General features: G+C 43.8%; 1 protein-coding gene across 1 annotated transcript in view; it reads right to left on the bottom strand.

The window, feature by feature from the left end:
* Positions 1-16,676, bottom strand: part of MACF1 (microtubule actin crosslinking factor 1) — a 303,837-nt gene that overhangs the window by 133,280 nt on the left and 153,881 nt on the right. The window contains 10 exon segments of the mRNA XM_030220015.1: positions 112-311; positions 3,489-3,618; positions 4,144-4,379; positions 7,954-7,995; positions 10,151-10,166; positions 10,485-10,561; positions 10,564-10,588; positions 11,965-12,136; positions 13,984-14,150; positions 16,193-16,510. Of these exon segments, the coding sequence (XP_030075875.1) occupies positions 112-311; positions 3,489-3,618; positions 4,144-4,379; positions 7,954-7,995; positions 10,151-10,166; positions 10,485-10,561; positions 10,564-10,588; positions 11,965-12,136; positions 13,984-14,150; positions 16,193-16,510 (1,383 nt within the window).

Here is a 16,676-nt window from a genome sequence, read left to right as displayed (position 1 = left end):
TTACTCCTTTCTCCAAAGCCAGAAGGAACCTCTTCCACCTTCCTTTCCCTGTCCTAAGACCAGTGTGAACATCCCGGCATGATACAACTACAAACTTACTCAACACCTCACCTGAACCTGTTGTTTCTGTGCATTCAACATATTTGGGTCAATGGACAGGGGTCCAAGAACACTCATCATCAGCTCTTTCTCCACTAGCCAGGGACGCAGCTGGGCCTCGGCTGTCTGGAAGATTTCCAGCTGATTTGCCGATTCTTCCAGCTTCTGCTGGCGCTCTGCTGTCACTTGGTTGGCTCTGTCCCACCTCTGATCTAATAGAAAAAGGGAAAGTAAAGAATATATTAATATTTCTGATCATCATGAGAGAAGGTGGCTTCACAGAACACACAGATGTATGACGACTTCCATAAACATATATATATATATATATAAACCCAATACTCAGCAATTTAGATGATGAACCAGACCAATTTAATCCACATAAAAAGTGACTGGCATTTGGGTAGGACACTTACACATGCAGGGATTAATTTTATAACAGGGCATCCATGTGAAAAGTCCAAAAAATACTTTTACTTTATCTTTATAGATAAAAAGGTTCATACAGTACTGCCAAACTGCTCTTGCACAATTTTACACCTGCTAAATGTGTGTGCGGGTGGATTTTATACAACATGCGCTCAGCAACTCCACCCCCCAGAAGAACACACGTAATCATATTATATAGAACCTAACATACACATACATTTTTTAATACAAAAACACAGTTCAATTCATGCTGTATCAGAAGGCATAACATTCCAAAAATTCAATAAAATTCAGATAAGTCAACTCCTTAAAAATTATTGGGATTATCATCTAAATTTTCAGTCACATATTTCTTTAATCGTACAAAAATGCCTTTCTATATTAAAGAAAACAGGTTTTATGAGGTCCTTTCTGATCAGAAGGAACTGCCCTGGTATGAGGACAAGTTCTCTATTGTAATACCCTGTTCCAAGGCCTCCATTTAACGGACATTAAACTCATCGAAATACGGAAGTTAGGTTGACTGTTGGAGCTAAATGCTGGGATCATGTCACTCCACTCAATAAAGCTGGACACTGGTTCCCAGTTTCAGCTACAATCTAACTTAAGATTTTAACATAACTTCACAAAACACTGGTCTTCTCCTTGTGACTTGTGGGCAAGTCACTTAACCCTGCATTGCCCCTGGTACAAAAATAAGTACATCGCCTCATGCTGATCCTCTTGAGATCTAGTACAGGCTGTCTTTATAAAGAGCCAGCAATATATTTTCCAACTTTCCTATTTAAGTAAGTGCTGCAGAAACGTTCCACTCCCTTCTGGGGGGGGGGGGGGGGGTTAAAGAACTCATGCTGTTATCGATGGCAAAAAGGGGGCAGGGTTATTTTGAGAAGGGAAAATACGCACAGGGCTTTAATTCTGAAAGCCTCACATTTTCAATTCAATTTAGGTCTTAAATACCACTAATATCCCGTTTAGGGTTCAGTCTGGTTTACAACATTAGTGGCTTAACAGTTACAGTTTTAAAAATACAACTGTGCCCTCCGAAGGGACACCATCTTGTAGTGGTGGAGGGGCTTCTGTGTTTCAATGACTCAGAGGGTTATGCTGAAGGGTTACCCATATCAGACAGGCCTCTGAGGAGAAACCAGACAAGAGTGTCCCAAACTAGGGAAGATGGCGACCTGAAGCTCGTACCCTCAACGGCCCAGCTGTCCTCTGAAGTTCTGCCTTTGATTGCTTGAAGATTTCCTCTCTGCATTTGCAGTTACCTTAACTGAGAGGAAGGGGACAATGGGGGGGGGGGGGGGGGTCAGCCGCCGATGGCCAGCGTTTTGTCCCCCTGTGCAGCAAGTGTGGGACCGCTGCGCGACGAGCTGCCCACAGATGACTGGGTTGGTGAGTCCTTTGATTAGTGCCGGCGTAAGGAGCTTCGATGCTCTTGGACCTGGAAACAACTTCATCGCTCCCGAATCATTTAACCACCATGTCCAAAGGAGCGGAGGAGTGAGTTAGGAGTGTATGCTGAAACGGAAGTCGTTTACAGCTGAACCTGTGTCGGCGGTGCCACTCCTAAACCCGTAAAAGCTATCAGCTTGGAGTTTTTCGCTCCCGTGGAGGTTATATTGAATATCATCTGGAAGGCGCTCCAGGACCTAACGGTGGTAGTAAATAATTTTGCTTCAGATATAATCTTATTAGTGAGCCACATCGAATCCTTTGAGAATGAAAAATTGATACAGCAAATGAAGGTCTACAGGAGTAGGAAACGGTTAAGATTTTGAAAATGATAATAGACCAGAAAAATTTGAACAAAATAAATATTATTACAGATGATTAATATCAAGATTGTTGTTTTCCCAGAGTTCCGGGTATGACTCCTAAAGTTTTTTCCTCTGAAATGATTCCCCTTAGTATATTAATTCAAAAGGAGTGAAGCCTGTGAAACTGGGATTACCTTAATCAGTGGGAAATTGGATTAGAGACTCAAGTGTTTGTACTGTTAAATAATTTCTGGTTTTAAAAGAGAAAAAAATGAAATCAGGTGTATTATTTCCAGTAATATTGGACAATAAGTATGTTTCCAACGAAATTATTGACTATACACCGTTTTGGGTTTGAAGAAGCCAACCAGACGATCAATGTGGAATAATGATTCAGATAAATAATACTGGGGATAATCAGGTTAATACCACGTTTCTTTGTTTACTGTCTTGTTCACTCTCCCTATTTTGTGGTCTAAGGAAGAGAATAGAATTACCTGATTTGAAATAATTCTTGTGTGTTATTTCTCTGTATTTTAGGCAAATTATTTTAGTGCTTGTAAAATTAAGTTGTTATAAATAAAAATAAAAAAAAATACAAACTGTGGGCGAGTACATTCTTGTTGATTAGATATGATATAAAATGTTAATGGTATGCTTATAGTCTGTGCTAAATTTGGTATTTCTATACTCCGTTAGGGAATTGGTGATCAGTGAGTATTATGTAGCAGGGACCTGGGTTTGACGTCCCTTCCCAGGGTGGCTGAAGCTAAGGATTCTGTGGACAAGAGCTCATGGTCAGTGCTTTGGGGTGACACATCTAGAGGTCATATTTAGGGGCCACGAGTATGAAGTTCAGTCTGAAGCCCAGCCGAGTACCTCTGTGCAGAAAGACACTACATGGGCTGAAAATGAGATCAAGAAAAGAGGGGAAAACCCCAGAAAGCTGTGAATGAAGGAACACTGTGCCAAGTTCCCAGCCCTGGCTATGAATGTCTCCCAAATTAAAAGAAGCCCCCACAGAACACAGAATCTTTCTGATTCTATTTCTGCTCTATGAGCACAAAATGATTTAGCAAGTAAAGATCCAGCAAAGCACTTTATTAAAAAAAACCATCACAAAACACTGGTGATTGCTTTATAGTATGAAGTATGATGCTTCTTTTACCTGTTCCCTGAAGCTCCACGGTGACTTACCGAGATCCTGCAGCATCTCTTTCCATTTCTCAGCCTCTGGGGAGTGGGGGTGATTTTGAATTAAGTTCAGCAATGCTTCCTTTGTCTTATGAACCATCTCAGAACTTTGTTTAAGTTCACCTAGAAAAGCCTGTAGGAAAGAAAAGCCTCATGTTCTAACAGGTGGTAGGGAAATAGGGCACAACATTAATTAGTTTTCTTTAACTAGGCCACATCAAGAAAAACCCAACTTTACAATTTCTAGCCGACAGAATATTGTACAAGGTCTTTTTAACACATTAATCGGAGATGCCTCAGGAGTAAAGAAATAACTGAATTGCTATCTCTGGTCATCTGTTTCCCAACCATTCTTATTAATGTTCTCATCTGTTAATAAAGATGAAAGAACTAAGTTAAGCCCCCCCCTCCGGTACATTAAAACAAAAATAAAGTCCAGATGCAAAAGAAGAGAGACCTTTTTCCAAAATCACAAAAGTGCCAGACACCTGCAAGGCTTTCGTTACTGCTGTAGCATAACGTTCTAGCACACATAACGGTACTAGAAAAACTAGAGCATGAGCAGGTTGAGACACCTTGTAACGTGCCATAAAAGATACTCTAGTGCATGACAGGCCTCTACAGAATCAGCCCTCCTTGGGATACTAAGACACGTTACCTTGTTCTTCTCAGCTTGCGTTCTCACAGCTTCTGCTCCGATGGGGGGCTGTGTCCAGTGCAGACAGTGCTTCTTCCTTGACTCCAGCCATTTCAGCAACACAGCTGTCTCCTGCTGAACTTCTTGCATCCTCTCCAGCAAGGTGGACATCTGCTCCTTACGGTCTCGAAATACCTTGCCAAGGTCCTCATACCTCTGCCTTACATCAGACACGTCACACTGTATCTCGGTCAAATCTAAGGCCAGTAAGAGAAGTAAAGGACTGTTCAAGGTCACTGCCAGCATCTCATCTGCACCTCAGCCACCTTCTACAAGACTTTAAAGGAGATTCTTAAGGGATAGGGTGGGGAGGGCTCAGACTCAATGCTCTGCGACTGCTTGTCGTGAGGATGTTGGTGAGGTCCCCAGCCCAGGAGGATCATCACTGTACCTTGGCAGGTGAAAAAAGGTCAGACAGGGGTGCAGGCCAGAGGCTGCCATATAGGGACGCAGCCAATGCACAGCACTGCCAGAGGGGCATAGGCCACACGGGAGGTCAATAAGTAAAGCCACCTGTCAAAGAACTCAGCAGAAAGATCAGATCTCTGGAGTCATGTCCCCACCTTCCCCAGAAAAGAGGGAAAAAAAAAGATAGCCTGTTCGAGACTGCTTCCAGGAGAGCGGGGTCTCCCACATCCATGCAGCATTCGTTTTCCACTCTGGGAGCTGAGTCTTCTAGTCTTCAACATAGGAGGACACAGAGAAGGGGCGAAAAGAAAAGAAAATAAAGGAAAGCAAGAGGATAGAACAGACTGTATATGCTCAGAAAGGCTTCTAAGTTTTTTCAGAAATCTAGGGGAGGGAGCTAAGCAGTCCCCGGTGCCGTCGGCCGACTCTTCCTTAGGGCAAGCTGTCGTTAATGCACACGTGTAACTGTCAAATAATTGACACCCCATCTATATCTATATAAGTGGCCGCTTAACCAGCATTAGTCCTTAACTGCACGGGAGGGTGGGGCGTATATGTGGCGGAGCATGGGAGAGGCAGGTCTGTGTCTCCAAGATACGGGCACAAACTTACAGAATACAGTCAGTTGTATACAGATCATGAAACCCTTAGATGCATTCACTGTGCGCACGTCTTTCGGATTACGCCAATATTCCATAATGGCATCTCTGCACATGTGGCACAGAATTTCCACCCCTTGAGTGCCCAAAGAGAAAAATCAAACCACCAGTGCGTCTGTTGCTGTGTCTTAAGCAAGTCCATACATCACATGTGCTAGTAATAGTTTAGGCCTGCAAAATAACACAGGCCTTTTCAGGACAAAATGTAAGCTGAGCTATTTGATTTGTGAATTCCAGACTTATTTGTTCTTAGTACCAGTACTTTTCCTAAGATTTCACCAACATCTATAGACTTCTTTCCCAACAGCCTTTTTTCAGCTTAAAAAAATATAAGCAAGCACCTACAGAGTCATTTGTGTAGGTTTTTTTTATTTTTTGTTACATTTGTACCCCGTGCTTTCCCACCATAGGCAGGCTCAATGCGGCAGGCATGGAGGGTTAAGTGACTTGCCCAGAGTCACAAGGAGCTGCCTGTGCCGGGAATCAAACTCAGTTTCCTCAGGACCAAAAGTCCACCACCCTAACCACTAGGCCACTCCTCCACTCCATAAAGCAGAGACCCCCCCCTCCCAATATTCAGCTGTCAGCGAGCAGCGCTTTTGCTGTCTGCCACTAGCGTTAAACCCAGATATTAAATACCGGGTAATTTCCGGCGACTAGCACTGATATTCGGTTTCATTTTTGACCACAGCAACTTAACCCGTTAAGTTAAACATAGACCACATAAGCAGCCGGCCAATATTAACTGCTAAACATAGCTGGTTGGCGCCAAATATCCGCATCTAACTAGCTATGTCACACAACATAACCGGTTAGCAGATAGCTGAAACCATGGCTATTCAGCAGGAGATACCAGTTACTGAGTAACTGAGCTCCTCTTTATGAAAACTTCAGTACTTTCGACTCATCCCCCTCCTCTGTTATGTTATGCTATGTTTTGCACTACTTATATTCCACAAATACCACAATGGTTAATTAGGGATTATACTCTAAATAACAAAAAAAAACAATACATGTCATACTGCAGATCAGCACATACTAACATAATTAACAATCATCTCAGATTGATTCTGTGAATAAAAACGTCTTAAGAGCCTTTCTAAAAACGTAATAGTCCGAGACTGAAGTTGTAAAGGTAACATTCCATACCGAAACAAACTGATAGCAGAGAGAAGAATCAACATTTTGTGTTTGGTAATCCATGTAATAGAGGGAAAAATTAACAATAATAGGTTACAGAGTCTAGCTGAAGCTTTCATATTAATAGTTCAATCCCTAAGATAAAGAGACCTCACTGTCTACAATCTTAAATGTTTATCTAGCATATATAGGGAGCCAGTGGAGTCTCTGCCATAATAATGAGGCTGATTCATATTACTTGCTGAAATGTTCTTGACTAACTGCTCCTTCAACGATGGCTCCTCTGAATAGACCGAAGCCACATCAGATAAGGAGGGAGAAGCAGAAAGCTCATCTGTCCATTCCTGGAGATCTAAACGAGATCTCTTAGGAACTGGAGAGGCATTGGGATGAGAAACTGAAGCACCTTGCAGCAACTCTGACTGCCCCTGCTTCACTAAGTAGGCCTGGTGTAAGTGAAATATAAACTCTGGAGAAAACAAAGTTTCCAATGCAGCCGAATACTGTGTCGGACCCTGAGGCTGTAAAATGGAGGCTGTGCTCCGTGCGTGATCCGCCAGAAGTGCTCCTCTCTGCCAGTCATCCCCAACAAATGCGCCCACTTCCCTGTCTCCTACATCAACTGTGCCCGAAGACCTCTGCCATATTCGATGCTGCCCCAAATCCAAGATCGTTGCTGACCCCCCGGCTTGCACGCACTGGCATCACCCCAACGACAGCAAGCAGGTTCCACAGCGGGAACACTGTTTAACTGGATCTGTAGGAGTCACCATTCACCCTGTTACAAGCACAGCACAGGATGTTACAAGCAGTGAGTCAGGATCACTCATCTGCATCAAATAGAACTTGCAGCCCTCCAAGTAGTTCTGACCCAAACTTTAATTGGACTTATCATTGCTAGCTGCTCCCCCCCAAGCTCACAGTTCCACAAGTCTTACCACAGATGAAATCAAACAAATTTCTATTGATAACCTTTAGAGTGGACTAACACGGCTACCACACCTCTCTACCACAGATGAGAAATTATCAGTCCTGAGCCTCTCCAGAAAACCTTTTTCCTTTTTTGTTGTGCTGGAAATGGAGAGCTCCAAAGGAAACAAGGGAAAGGTGAAGGGAGGGAAGAAGTAAATTCATGGGGCACCACAGACAGGGATCTAAAGACCTCCAGATATGACTCTACAGACTCAAGCCACCCACAAAGCTCAACTGGGGACCAGCTGACCAACTGGACCAGGAGCAAGTTACTCAGAACCAGAGGCTAAGAAGTATGTCCATCCACATGCTGGAGACAGAAAATACCGAGGAGCTGGACTGAATGCCAAGAGAAATATATCTAAGCTCAGTTTTCAGTTCTCTATCTCCACCTGCTGGTCGATGGGCACAAATATCCCACAGATTCTGGAATAGTAGGAAGCTACATGATGGAAGTGCAATCTGCAACATTGCTGCCACACTTGCTACGTAAATGGTTATTGCTTTTACAGCAAACAGTATGCAGATATTAGCAGGTTTAATGTGGACATCCTGAATGCTGTGCACGTGACTAGGCACACAGTGCTCTCACCTTTGCAAGCATGGTATCCATTTACACTGCTTGTAGAGCTTCCTGTAATGAGAAACACAAGAGAGAGAAGCAGATCAGGAACAGTACATACACCAATGAATAGTACACAGCACAAACTGCTTCTGTCTTCTATAAAAGTACAATATCATTCTCAGTCTGGCTCTCTCTCACAAAAACTTTACTGAATGAAAAATGTGCTGAACAAAACAATGTTTACATTTCTGAAAAGGAGGAAAAGACCTCCGAAACTGTCTGTGGACTTTAGTAGTAGTCTCAACAGATGTCAACATAATCATTGGTCTACAACCTCTGTGACTAACCTATTGGAACTTTATTTTACTGAATTATTATTATTTTTTTTTAAATTTTAATAGAGCATACTTGATATCCAGCACTCAATCTCACTTATCTTAATCGCTTCAAGCACTTATCTTAATAATCCCAACGGGATTCCCGTTTCACCATGGGGCTTCTTCAGGAGAATTAGCATATTTGTACTGAACTCTATAAGAAACTTTTTTACAATTAAAATATGCACTTTACAGACGAACAAATCCAGGGAAACAGTCTAATGTTAGTCACAGTCATTTTGTTGCTCAAGCTGTTTCTTGAGATGTGTGACGAAGGAAAATATGGCATTTAAACCAAGACGCTGACTGATGGCTAACCAATCACTCTTCAAACTATTTTTCACTAACCTATAGCGAGACACTACGTCATTGAAGCTTCAAAAATATGCCGCCCATTCAATCGAAATATATAGACCTTCCCGTTCTAATGTTCTCAATTTGTGAATCCAGCATTGTTCTAACTGGAGCAACTGCGAATTTCTATCGCCACCTCGCATATTGTGTTGTGCTTACTGAATTACAAAACATCTCAGCTGGTCAAATGAATGTTTAAATGTCGCACAGTGTGCTGTCGAAGGAGTTGCAGATTTGTTACGAGTAATTCATGATTACGAGTAACTTCCTGAGCCCTTACGCCAAGCCCCCAACCTACCCATCTTCAAAACTCCTTGCTCAAAGCCCACCTCTTCAATGTTGCCTTCGGCACCTAACCTTTATACCTTTCAGGAAATCTAGACTGCCCCAATTTGACTGCCCCTTCTTGATTGACTGTACACTTGTCCTTTAGATTGTAAACTCTTTGAGCAGGGACTGTCCTTCTATGTTAAACTGTACAGCGCTGCGTAACCCTAGTAGCGCTTTAGAAATGTTAAATAGTAGTAGTAGTAGTAAAGCGTATACAACAAAATCAGAGTGGCAATTCATCAAAGCTTGTAATTGGTGTAAAGAGTTATCACTACAGTTGACAAAATTGGAGCCTTCAAGCATCAAAAAACAAAAGGGGCATTCCCCACATTTATAATGATCCCTTTCATCCAAAGGAATTATTCTGTCATTTGGTGTTGGTAAGGCGGCTGGCTGGACACAAGACTTCCTTCGAATTACAGCCTCTTGAAAAGGCAATCCTTAATCTATGATTACGGAAAGCAAGTTGAGTTTTTAATATGTCCCAGTTCTTGTGAATTATTGCAGCTACCACTTCTTCCCCTGTTGAAATCTCAAAACATTTCCTTCTTTGTCAAAAAGCCTTGATCCACTCCTTCTAGATTTTCCCAAGTCCATTTAATAATGGTCTATGGACTTTTCCTTTAGGAAGCCGTCCAAACCTTTTTTAAACTCCCTAAGCTAACCGCTTTTACCACATTCTCTGGCAACGAATTCCAGAGTTGAATTACACGTTGAGTGAAGAAATAATTTCTCCGATTCGTTTTAATTTACTACATTATAGCTTCATTGCATGCCCCCTAGTCCTAGTATTTTTGGAAAGCGTAAACAGACGCTTCACATCTACCCATTCAACTCCACTCATTATTTTATAGACCTCTATCATATCTCCTCTCAGCTGCCTTTTCACCAAGCTGAAGAGCCCTAGCCGCTTTAGCCTTCCTCATAGGGAAGTCGTCCCATCCCATTTATCATTTTCGTCACCCTTCTGTACCTTTTCTAATTCCACTATATCTTTTTTGAGATGCGGCAACCAGAATTGAACACAATAATCGAGGTGCAGTCGCACCATGAAGCGATACAAAGGCATATAACATCCTCATTTTTGTTTTCCATTCCTTTCCTAATAATACCTAACATTATATTGCTTTCTTAACCTAAACTTACAAAGAAGCCAAGCCAACCTTTCTCCAGATCACTCTGCAAAAAAAATTCAAGATTTCCGCCACCGAAGACCAAGGGGTAGAATTCTTTCTCCTGGTACCAGCCATCAAAAATCCTCCACACTCCTCACACAGGCCAGGAACTGTTGTTCATACAGGTGTTGTCTATCTCCTTTATCATTTTTGTTATCCTTCTCTGAACTTTTCCAACTCCACTAGGGCAACCATCTGGAATGGTACCATGCACAACCACATCTTTTGTTATTTTATTATGCCAGAAGCTGAGCAAGCGGTGAGCCCCAGGGCACATCTGGCCTCCTGCAGGAGCACTGGAGCATAGATCACCTGTTTAGACTGGGCATCCGCTGCAGTCCTTCCATATCAGATTCTCCAGCTCTGTTCCTGTGTGTGTGATCAGCTCCACCTGGCACCTTTACATTCCCATTCTTCCAAGAGAGCCTGTAACAAAGCAAACAACAAGACAGCTGGGGTTATTTACAGAATATCAGCCTCTCAAACAAAACCCAAGTGTTTCTTTGCCCCATGTGGGAACCCTCCTCCTTCCTTCCTGTACCAAGCATTTCCACCCTCTCTCCCCCATAGCCCTCTCCTTCCCCAGTGATCATCTCTAAATTACCTTCTTCTCCCTCCCCCTTTAGATCACCCCCCCCTCCACTGCCAAATCATGACCCTTTCTCCTGCATCATATCCTCTTCCTTCCACAGCAAACCATATTATTACGATGATTTTAGGATTATTATTCAAGCATATTTGTCCTTTCACAGATTGATTATTGCAATTCATACTATGTTGGGTCTCAAAAAAAAAAAAATACCTGCAAACTTTACAAAATACAGCAGGTAGATTACTTTGCTGTGCTTGCAGATTTGACTGGGTAACACCACTTTTTCACAGGTTACATTGGGTGCCTTTGGGGGCAGAATAACCTTTAAATTATACAAATCTGAATATAATCATATGGATTAGCCTTTTTATATATTTTCATTACTGACTTTTGCCCTGTCAAGGAGAATATTACCCAGAACTCAGTTTTCACAGTTCCAACTGTAAATAAAGTTACATATAAATGAGGGGGGGTTTTTCCCTCCTTGTTTTCTTATCAAGGTTTTTTTTCCCTCCTTGTTTTCTTATCAGGCTACTAAAATTTGGATTCTGCTCCCTTAGGACATTAGACTTGAATCACACTACACAACTTTTCAGAGGAAATTGAATACTTTTTTCCCCCAAAGCTTTGGAAATCTAATTTAGGCTTATCTTTTGAGTTATCTAAATCAAAATTTCCCATTAACCGACTGGCTTCTTTGGTGTAATCCATGATGAACCAGAATTCTGGAAATCACAAAATTAAGAATGAATTGTACTGTCCTAGCTGGTTTCTCCACAGTGTTCACAAGGCCAGAACAGAAATAAAGATATATATATATTTTAAACACTATCACACAAGTCTTTCTCTCCTCCAAGCCCGAGAACATAGGCCGATCCAAGTGCCTGCTTCCTCATTCTGCTCCACTCGTCCATGGATGCATTTGTGCTGCTTCCTCCCATCATACAGTGGGAGCATGAAGCAGACATTGGCTTTGGATGACTGCCAATCACGTTTGCCTGTTCCTGCTGTGCCTGCCAGCCCTCCACATGGCATCAGATCACCTCTTCCTCTTGGGCTCTGATGCTGCCACTCCAATTACACATAAATTACATGATAATGACATGCTCATTAATTATTTGAAAATGTTATGCACACGCATAATCATAGCGATCTCCAGGATGTATCAAGTACAGAATCAATGCATTGATATCTAAGATGCTCTTCCCACCTTGAGGAACTGAATTCTTGTTGACAATTCCTGGATTCTCAAGCAGGTGTCCATGGAGGGGTACAGTCCCTTCCTTTTCCTTCACCACTTCCTCATCAACCCACCACTTCCGAATTCAGCCAAGCCTTCTGGCAAGACAAGATCTCTCTGCTTCTCTGTAAACGTAAAAGATCTATTATATAAATGTTTAAATCATCAAGAAAATACCACCATCAACATTTATAAACTGCATATTTAATTCTTCCTATCAGGTGTCAACAACTAAACAAGTGTAATTCATATAAACATTTTTAGTTTTCAGCTTTACATAGGTGATAGTGAACTGAATTTACTAAAGGAAGTGAAATCCAACACCATTCACAACCATTAGGTTCCTCAAGTAAATCAGGCCTATGACTGTGCAAAAACCACACAGATATTTTCACTTCAGGCTTTGCATCAATTCTGAAAGAGAAAGAATGAGTCATGTCTTAAAGCATGATGTCGTCTCCCCAACTTAATCCTTCCCCACAGAACATCTCCAAAAAACAGAGGTAAAATTGTGTGAACTGCAAAACATGTGCTCCCTGCATTAGAGCCCATCTTTTCTCCATGCCCAGCCCCAGTCAGCCAATGAGAAGAGCTATGGGAGGTACGTATAATCAGTAATAGCAATCTTAAACCCTCTCTATAATCTGGATACTCTGTTTGGCAGGGTTACTGGACTGTAACCCATACAACCCGAATGGATGGTGTGAAGAAACAGTGTGTATTAAGCCTGTAAAATGTATTGGATATTTTCCTGCATTGATTATGTTCTGAAGCTATGTCTCCTATTTGGCCAGCAGGTGGTGTTTCTTCGCTATAAACTGTTACAGAGAACTGTGTTTTTTTTCTTTAGTTTGACACAATATGGAAGCAAGAGCAGTATATATTTGAAATCTTGTTGACTGGGCTCTGATTAGCCCAGGAGCTCATCTTATTGGATTTTACTGGTTTGAGTTCAGTTTCAGCCTGGGAGAAAGAGAGAGATCTCTTTGCGGTAGCTCTATAACAGATATATGTCCTGTTCTCCCCAGGTACTTTCTAGGAAGTATGCAAGTGTTTAGTTAGTGTTATGATTGATTCTTATGTCAGTACCTGTTATTGTTTGACAATCACACTATTTGTTCCACTGTTCAATATTTTTAAGAGAATAAACTAATTGTTGTTCACTCTGTTTTGTCTGGACTGAAAGAATCCTGATAGTTTGTGTGTTGGTCTGTGAGTGCTTTCTGGGAACTTTGAGACCACTGAGAGTGCGGCTCCAGTAACCTAGAAATCACTGGGATAATTGGAGAACGGGAGACTCGCCCAGAGGCGGTTGTGAGGAATAATGAATGCCGCATGGAAACGTTTGATCTACCGTTCACACCTGCCCAGTTCTGTCACTCCTTCTGATAAAGAGGTAGAGCACTGAATTTCTACAGATACTCTTCCACTTGTTTTCCTTTGGTCTTGAAACTGGTATTATTTCTCAGCTCTCCTTTCTTTCTACCCTTTGGAAAAGGAGAGCTCCACAGGAAACAGGGGAGAGGTGAAGAGAAGAAAGAAGTTAATTCACGGGGCACCACAGACAGATCTGAAGACCTCCAGATATGACTGCAGACTCAAACCACCCGCAAAGCTCACTGGGGACCAGTTGACCAACTGGTCCAGGAGCAAACCATTCAGAATGAGAGACTGAGAAGTGTGTTCATCCACCTGCTGGAGACAGAAAATACTGAGGAGGTGGACTGAATACCAAGAGAGATATGTCTCGGCTCAGTTTTCAGTTCTGTATCTTCACCGGCAGGACACCAATATCCCAAAGGTTCTGGAATAGTGGGAATCTATGTATGGAATCTATCATTTCTGAGTTACAATCCACAGAGGCAGATCTTCGGAGGATCTTTCTTGAATGCCTTCCACACTCTCTCTGAAGCTAAAGCCCGTCTTCCCCTCTCAGCAGAGATGACTTCGTAAAAGGAAAACACCTCGCTGTCTCATCTTTTACTTTACCTCTTTCTCGCTGCTTCCTGGAAGTGCAGGAAGTCTTTCTTTAGACTTTGGACTTTGTCCAGGTGCTGCAGGGAGCCAATCTGAAGACTACAGCAGCTAAAGTCTGTGACCAGCTTCTCTAAGACAGTCATATTCTTCTCCTGCTCTGCCAGCTCTGCATTCAGTTTCTGTAGAGGAAAATCAACCATTACCCTCTAAACTACATGAAACCCTGCCCCATACCAGGAAATGCTGCTGAGGCCAACATGTCTTTCACATTGAGTATGAGAAGGAAAATTTACAAAAGGCAACTTCATGCACCAGAGAGCAGTACAGATGATCTGCTGTGAGTGACGGGAGGAAATTCTATCAATGCCCTCTAGTGCATTAAGTCACCTTAATGCGCTTGTATGTGCACAGACACATCCCCTCCCTTAGCCCACAGTAGAAAACCCAACAAGGTGAGATGACAAACAGATCCACCTTGATGCTGGTATCCAGCAGAGCTGAAATTTTCCTCTGTCCCAGAAACTGGCTTGGTGATGTTTCATGAAAGCTGCTTTACAAGTCAATAAACATTATCATCATTATACAGTAATGCTCACCGCTGTTGCTTTTCTTTTCTCTCTCAGGTCTACCTGTTTTCTCTGCTCCAAACTCCAATTTTAGCTCACCACAGCAGTGCTGCACCCAGGACCCTCCTCCCTGCACCACCCCATTTATTCTTTTGCTCTCCCTCTCTCCACTTGCTCCCTCTCCCTCTCTCCTCTTGCTCCCTCTCCCTCTCTCCACTTGCTCCCTCTCCCTCTCTCCTCTTGCTCCCTCTCCCTCTCTCCACTTGCTCCCTCTCCCTCTCTCCTCTTGCTCCCTCTCCCTCTCTCCTCTTGCTCCCTCTCCCTCTCTCCACTTGCTCCCTCTCCCTCTCTCCTCTGGCTCCCCTCTCCTCTCCTCTCTCCACTTGCTCCCTCTCCCTCTCTCCTCTTGCTCCCTCTCCCTCTCTCCTCTTGCTCCCTCTCCCTCTCTCCACTTGCTCCCTCTCCCTCTCTCCTCTTGCTCCCTCTCCCTCTCTCCACTTGCTCCCTCTCCCTCTCTCCACTTGCTCCCTCTCCCTCTCTCCTCTTGCTCCCTCTCCCTCTCTCCTCTTGCTCCCTCTCCCTCTCTCCACTTGCTCCCTCTCCCTCTCTCCTCTTGCTCCCTCTCCCTCTTCTCCCTTGCTCCCTCTCCCCTCTCCCCTCTTCCTCCCTCTCCCTCCTCCACTTGCTCCCTCTCCCTCTCTCCTCTTGCTCCCTCTCCCTCTCCCACTTGCTCCCTCCCTCTCTCCTCTTGCCCTCTCCCTCTCTCCACTTGCTCCCTCTCCCTCTCCCTCTCTCCTCTTGCTCCCTCTCCCTCTCTCCACTTGCTCCCTCTCCCCTCCCCTTGCTCCCTCTCCCTCTCTCCACTTGCTCCCTCCCCTCTCTCCTCTTGCTCCCTCTCCCTCTCCTCTTGCTCCCTCTCTCCTCTTGCTCCCTCTCCCTCTCTCCTCTTGCTCCCTCTCCCTCTCTCCACTTGCTCCCTCTCCCTCTCTCCTCTTGCTCCCTCTCCCTCTCTCCACTTGCTCCCTCTCCCTCTTGCTCCCTCTCCCCTTCTCCACTTGCTCCCTCTCCCTCTCTCCTCTTGCTCCCTCTCCCTCTCTCCTTGCTCCCTCCCTCTCTCCACTTGCTCCCTCTCCCTCTCTCCTCTTGCTCCCTCTCCCTCTCTCCACTTGCTCCCTCTCCCTCTCTCCTCTTGCTCCCTCTCCCTCTCTCCACTTGCTCCCTCTCCCTTCTTGCTCCCTCTCCCTCTCTCCACTTGCTCCCTCTCCCTCTCTCCTCTTGCTCCCTCTCCCTCTCTCCTCTTGCTCCCTCTCCCTCTCTCCACTTGCTCCCTCTCCCTCTCTCCACTTGCTCCCTCTCCCTCTCTCCTCTTGCTCCCTCTCCCTCTCTCCACTTGCTGCAGCGTGGAGGGGCTGCCAAATGCTTCTCTCCTCAGTGTGCTGAATATTACTCCCTTTTCCTGGGAGAAGGGAAGAGTAACAGTATTTGAGGAAAGCATACTTGCTTGCTCCTCCATGTCTTGCTTTGCTATTTTCTGCGCTAAACAATTCCTAATTAGAATAGCAAGCTGTAAGTTTTTAGCCAAATGCACAAAAGGAACAGGAAGTGCACTTGCCAGTTTTACATCCTGACATATGACCTCATTCTATTTCTCTTACCTTGATCTGCTGAGAGACCTGAACAATATCTTGGTCAGGCTGACTCCCAGATGCCAACAAATGTGTTTTACTGCTCATAAACTCCTGAAGTGTCTCCAACAATTGCTCGTACTGCTCTGCTTTCGGAAGAAGGTCTTTCAGCACTGCCTCCTGCTCCTGCTGCCTCTCACACACTTTACCAAAGCGCTCTGTTAACTCAGCCAGCTTCATCTGGGGAACATCAGCTGCAGAACTGTCTGCTGTCTCCAGGAATTTATCCACCATTTCCCGAGTGGCATCCAGGCTACTTTTCCGGCTGGCAATATCCTGCTTCAGTTTCTAATATTAAGAAGAATGAAAGAAAAATTGTCACCGAGAGGCCACCGATAAACACTGCAGTATCTCAAAGCACCTCCAGAGGGAGCTACACATTTTTCTGAACAGTGCCACATAGGGACATCTTTCAGTCTTCAACGCTATAGGATGGTACTTTATGGTATGGGTA

This window comes from Microcaecilia unicolor, chromosome 11 (genome assembly GCF_901765095.1).
Source record: "Microcaecilia unicolor chromosome 11, aMicUni1.1, whole genome shotgun sequence".
NCBI classification, from domain to species: Eukaryota; Metazoa; Chordata; class Amphibia; order Gymnophiona; family Siphonopidae; genus Microcaecilia; species Microcaecilia unicolor.
The sequence above is the reverse complement of the archived record's forward strand: the minus strand, read 5'-3'. Positions and strand labels throughout refer to the sequence as shown.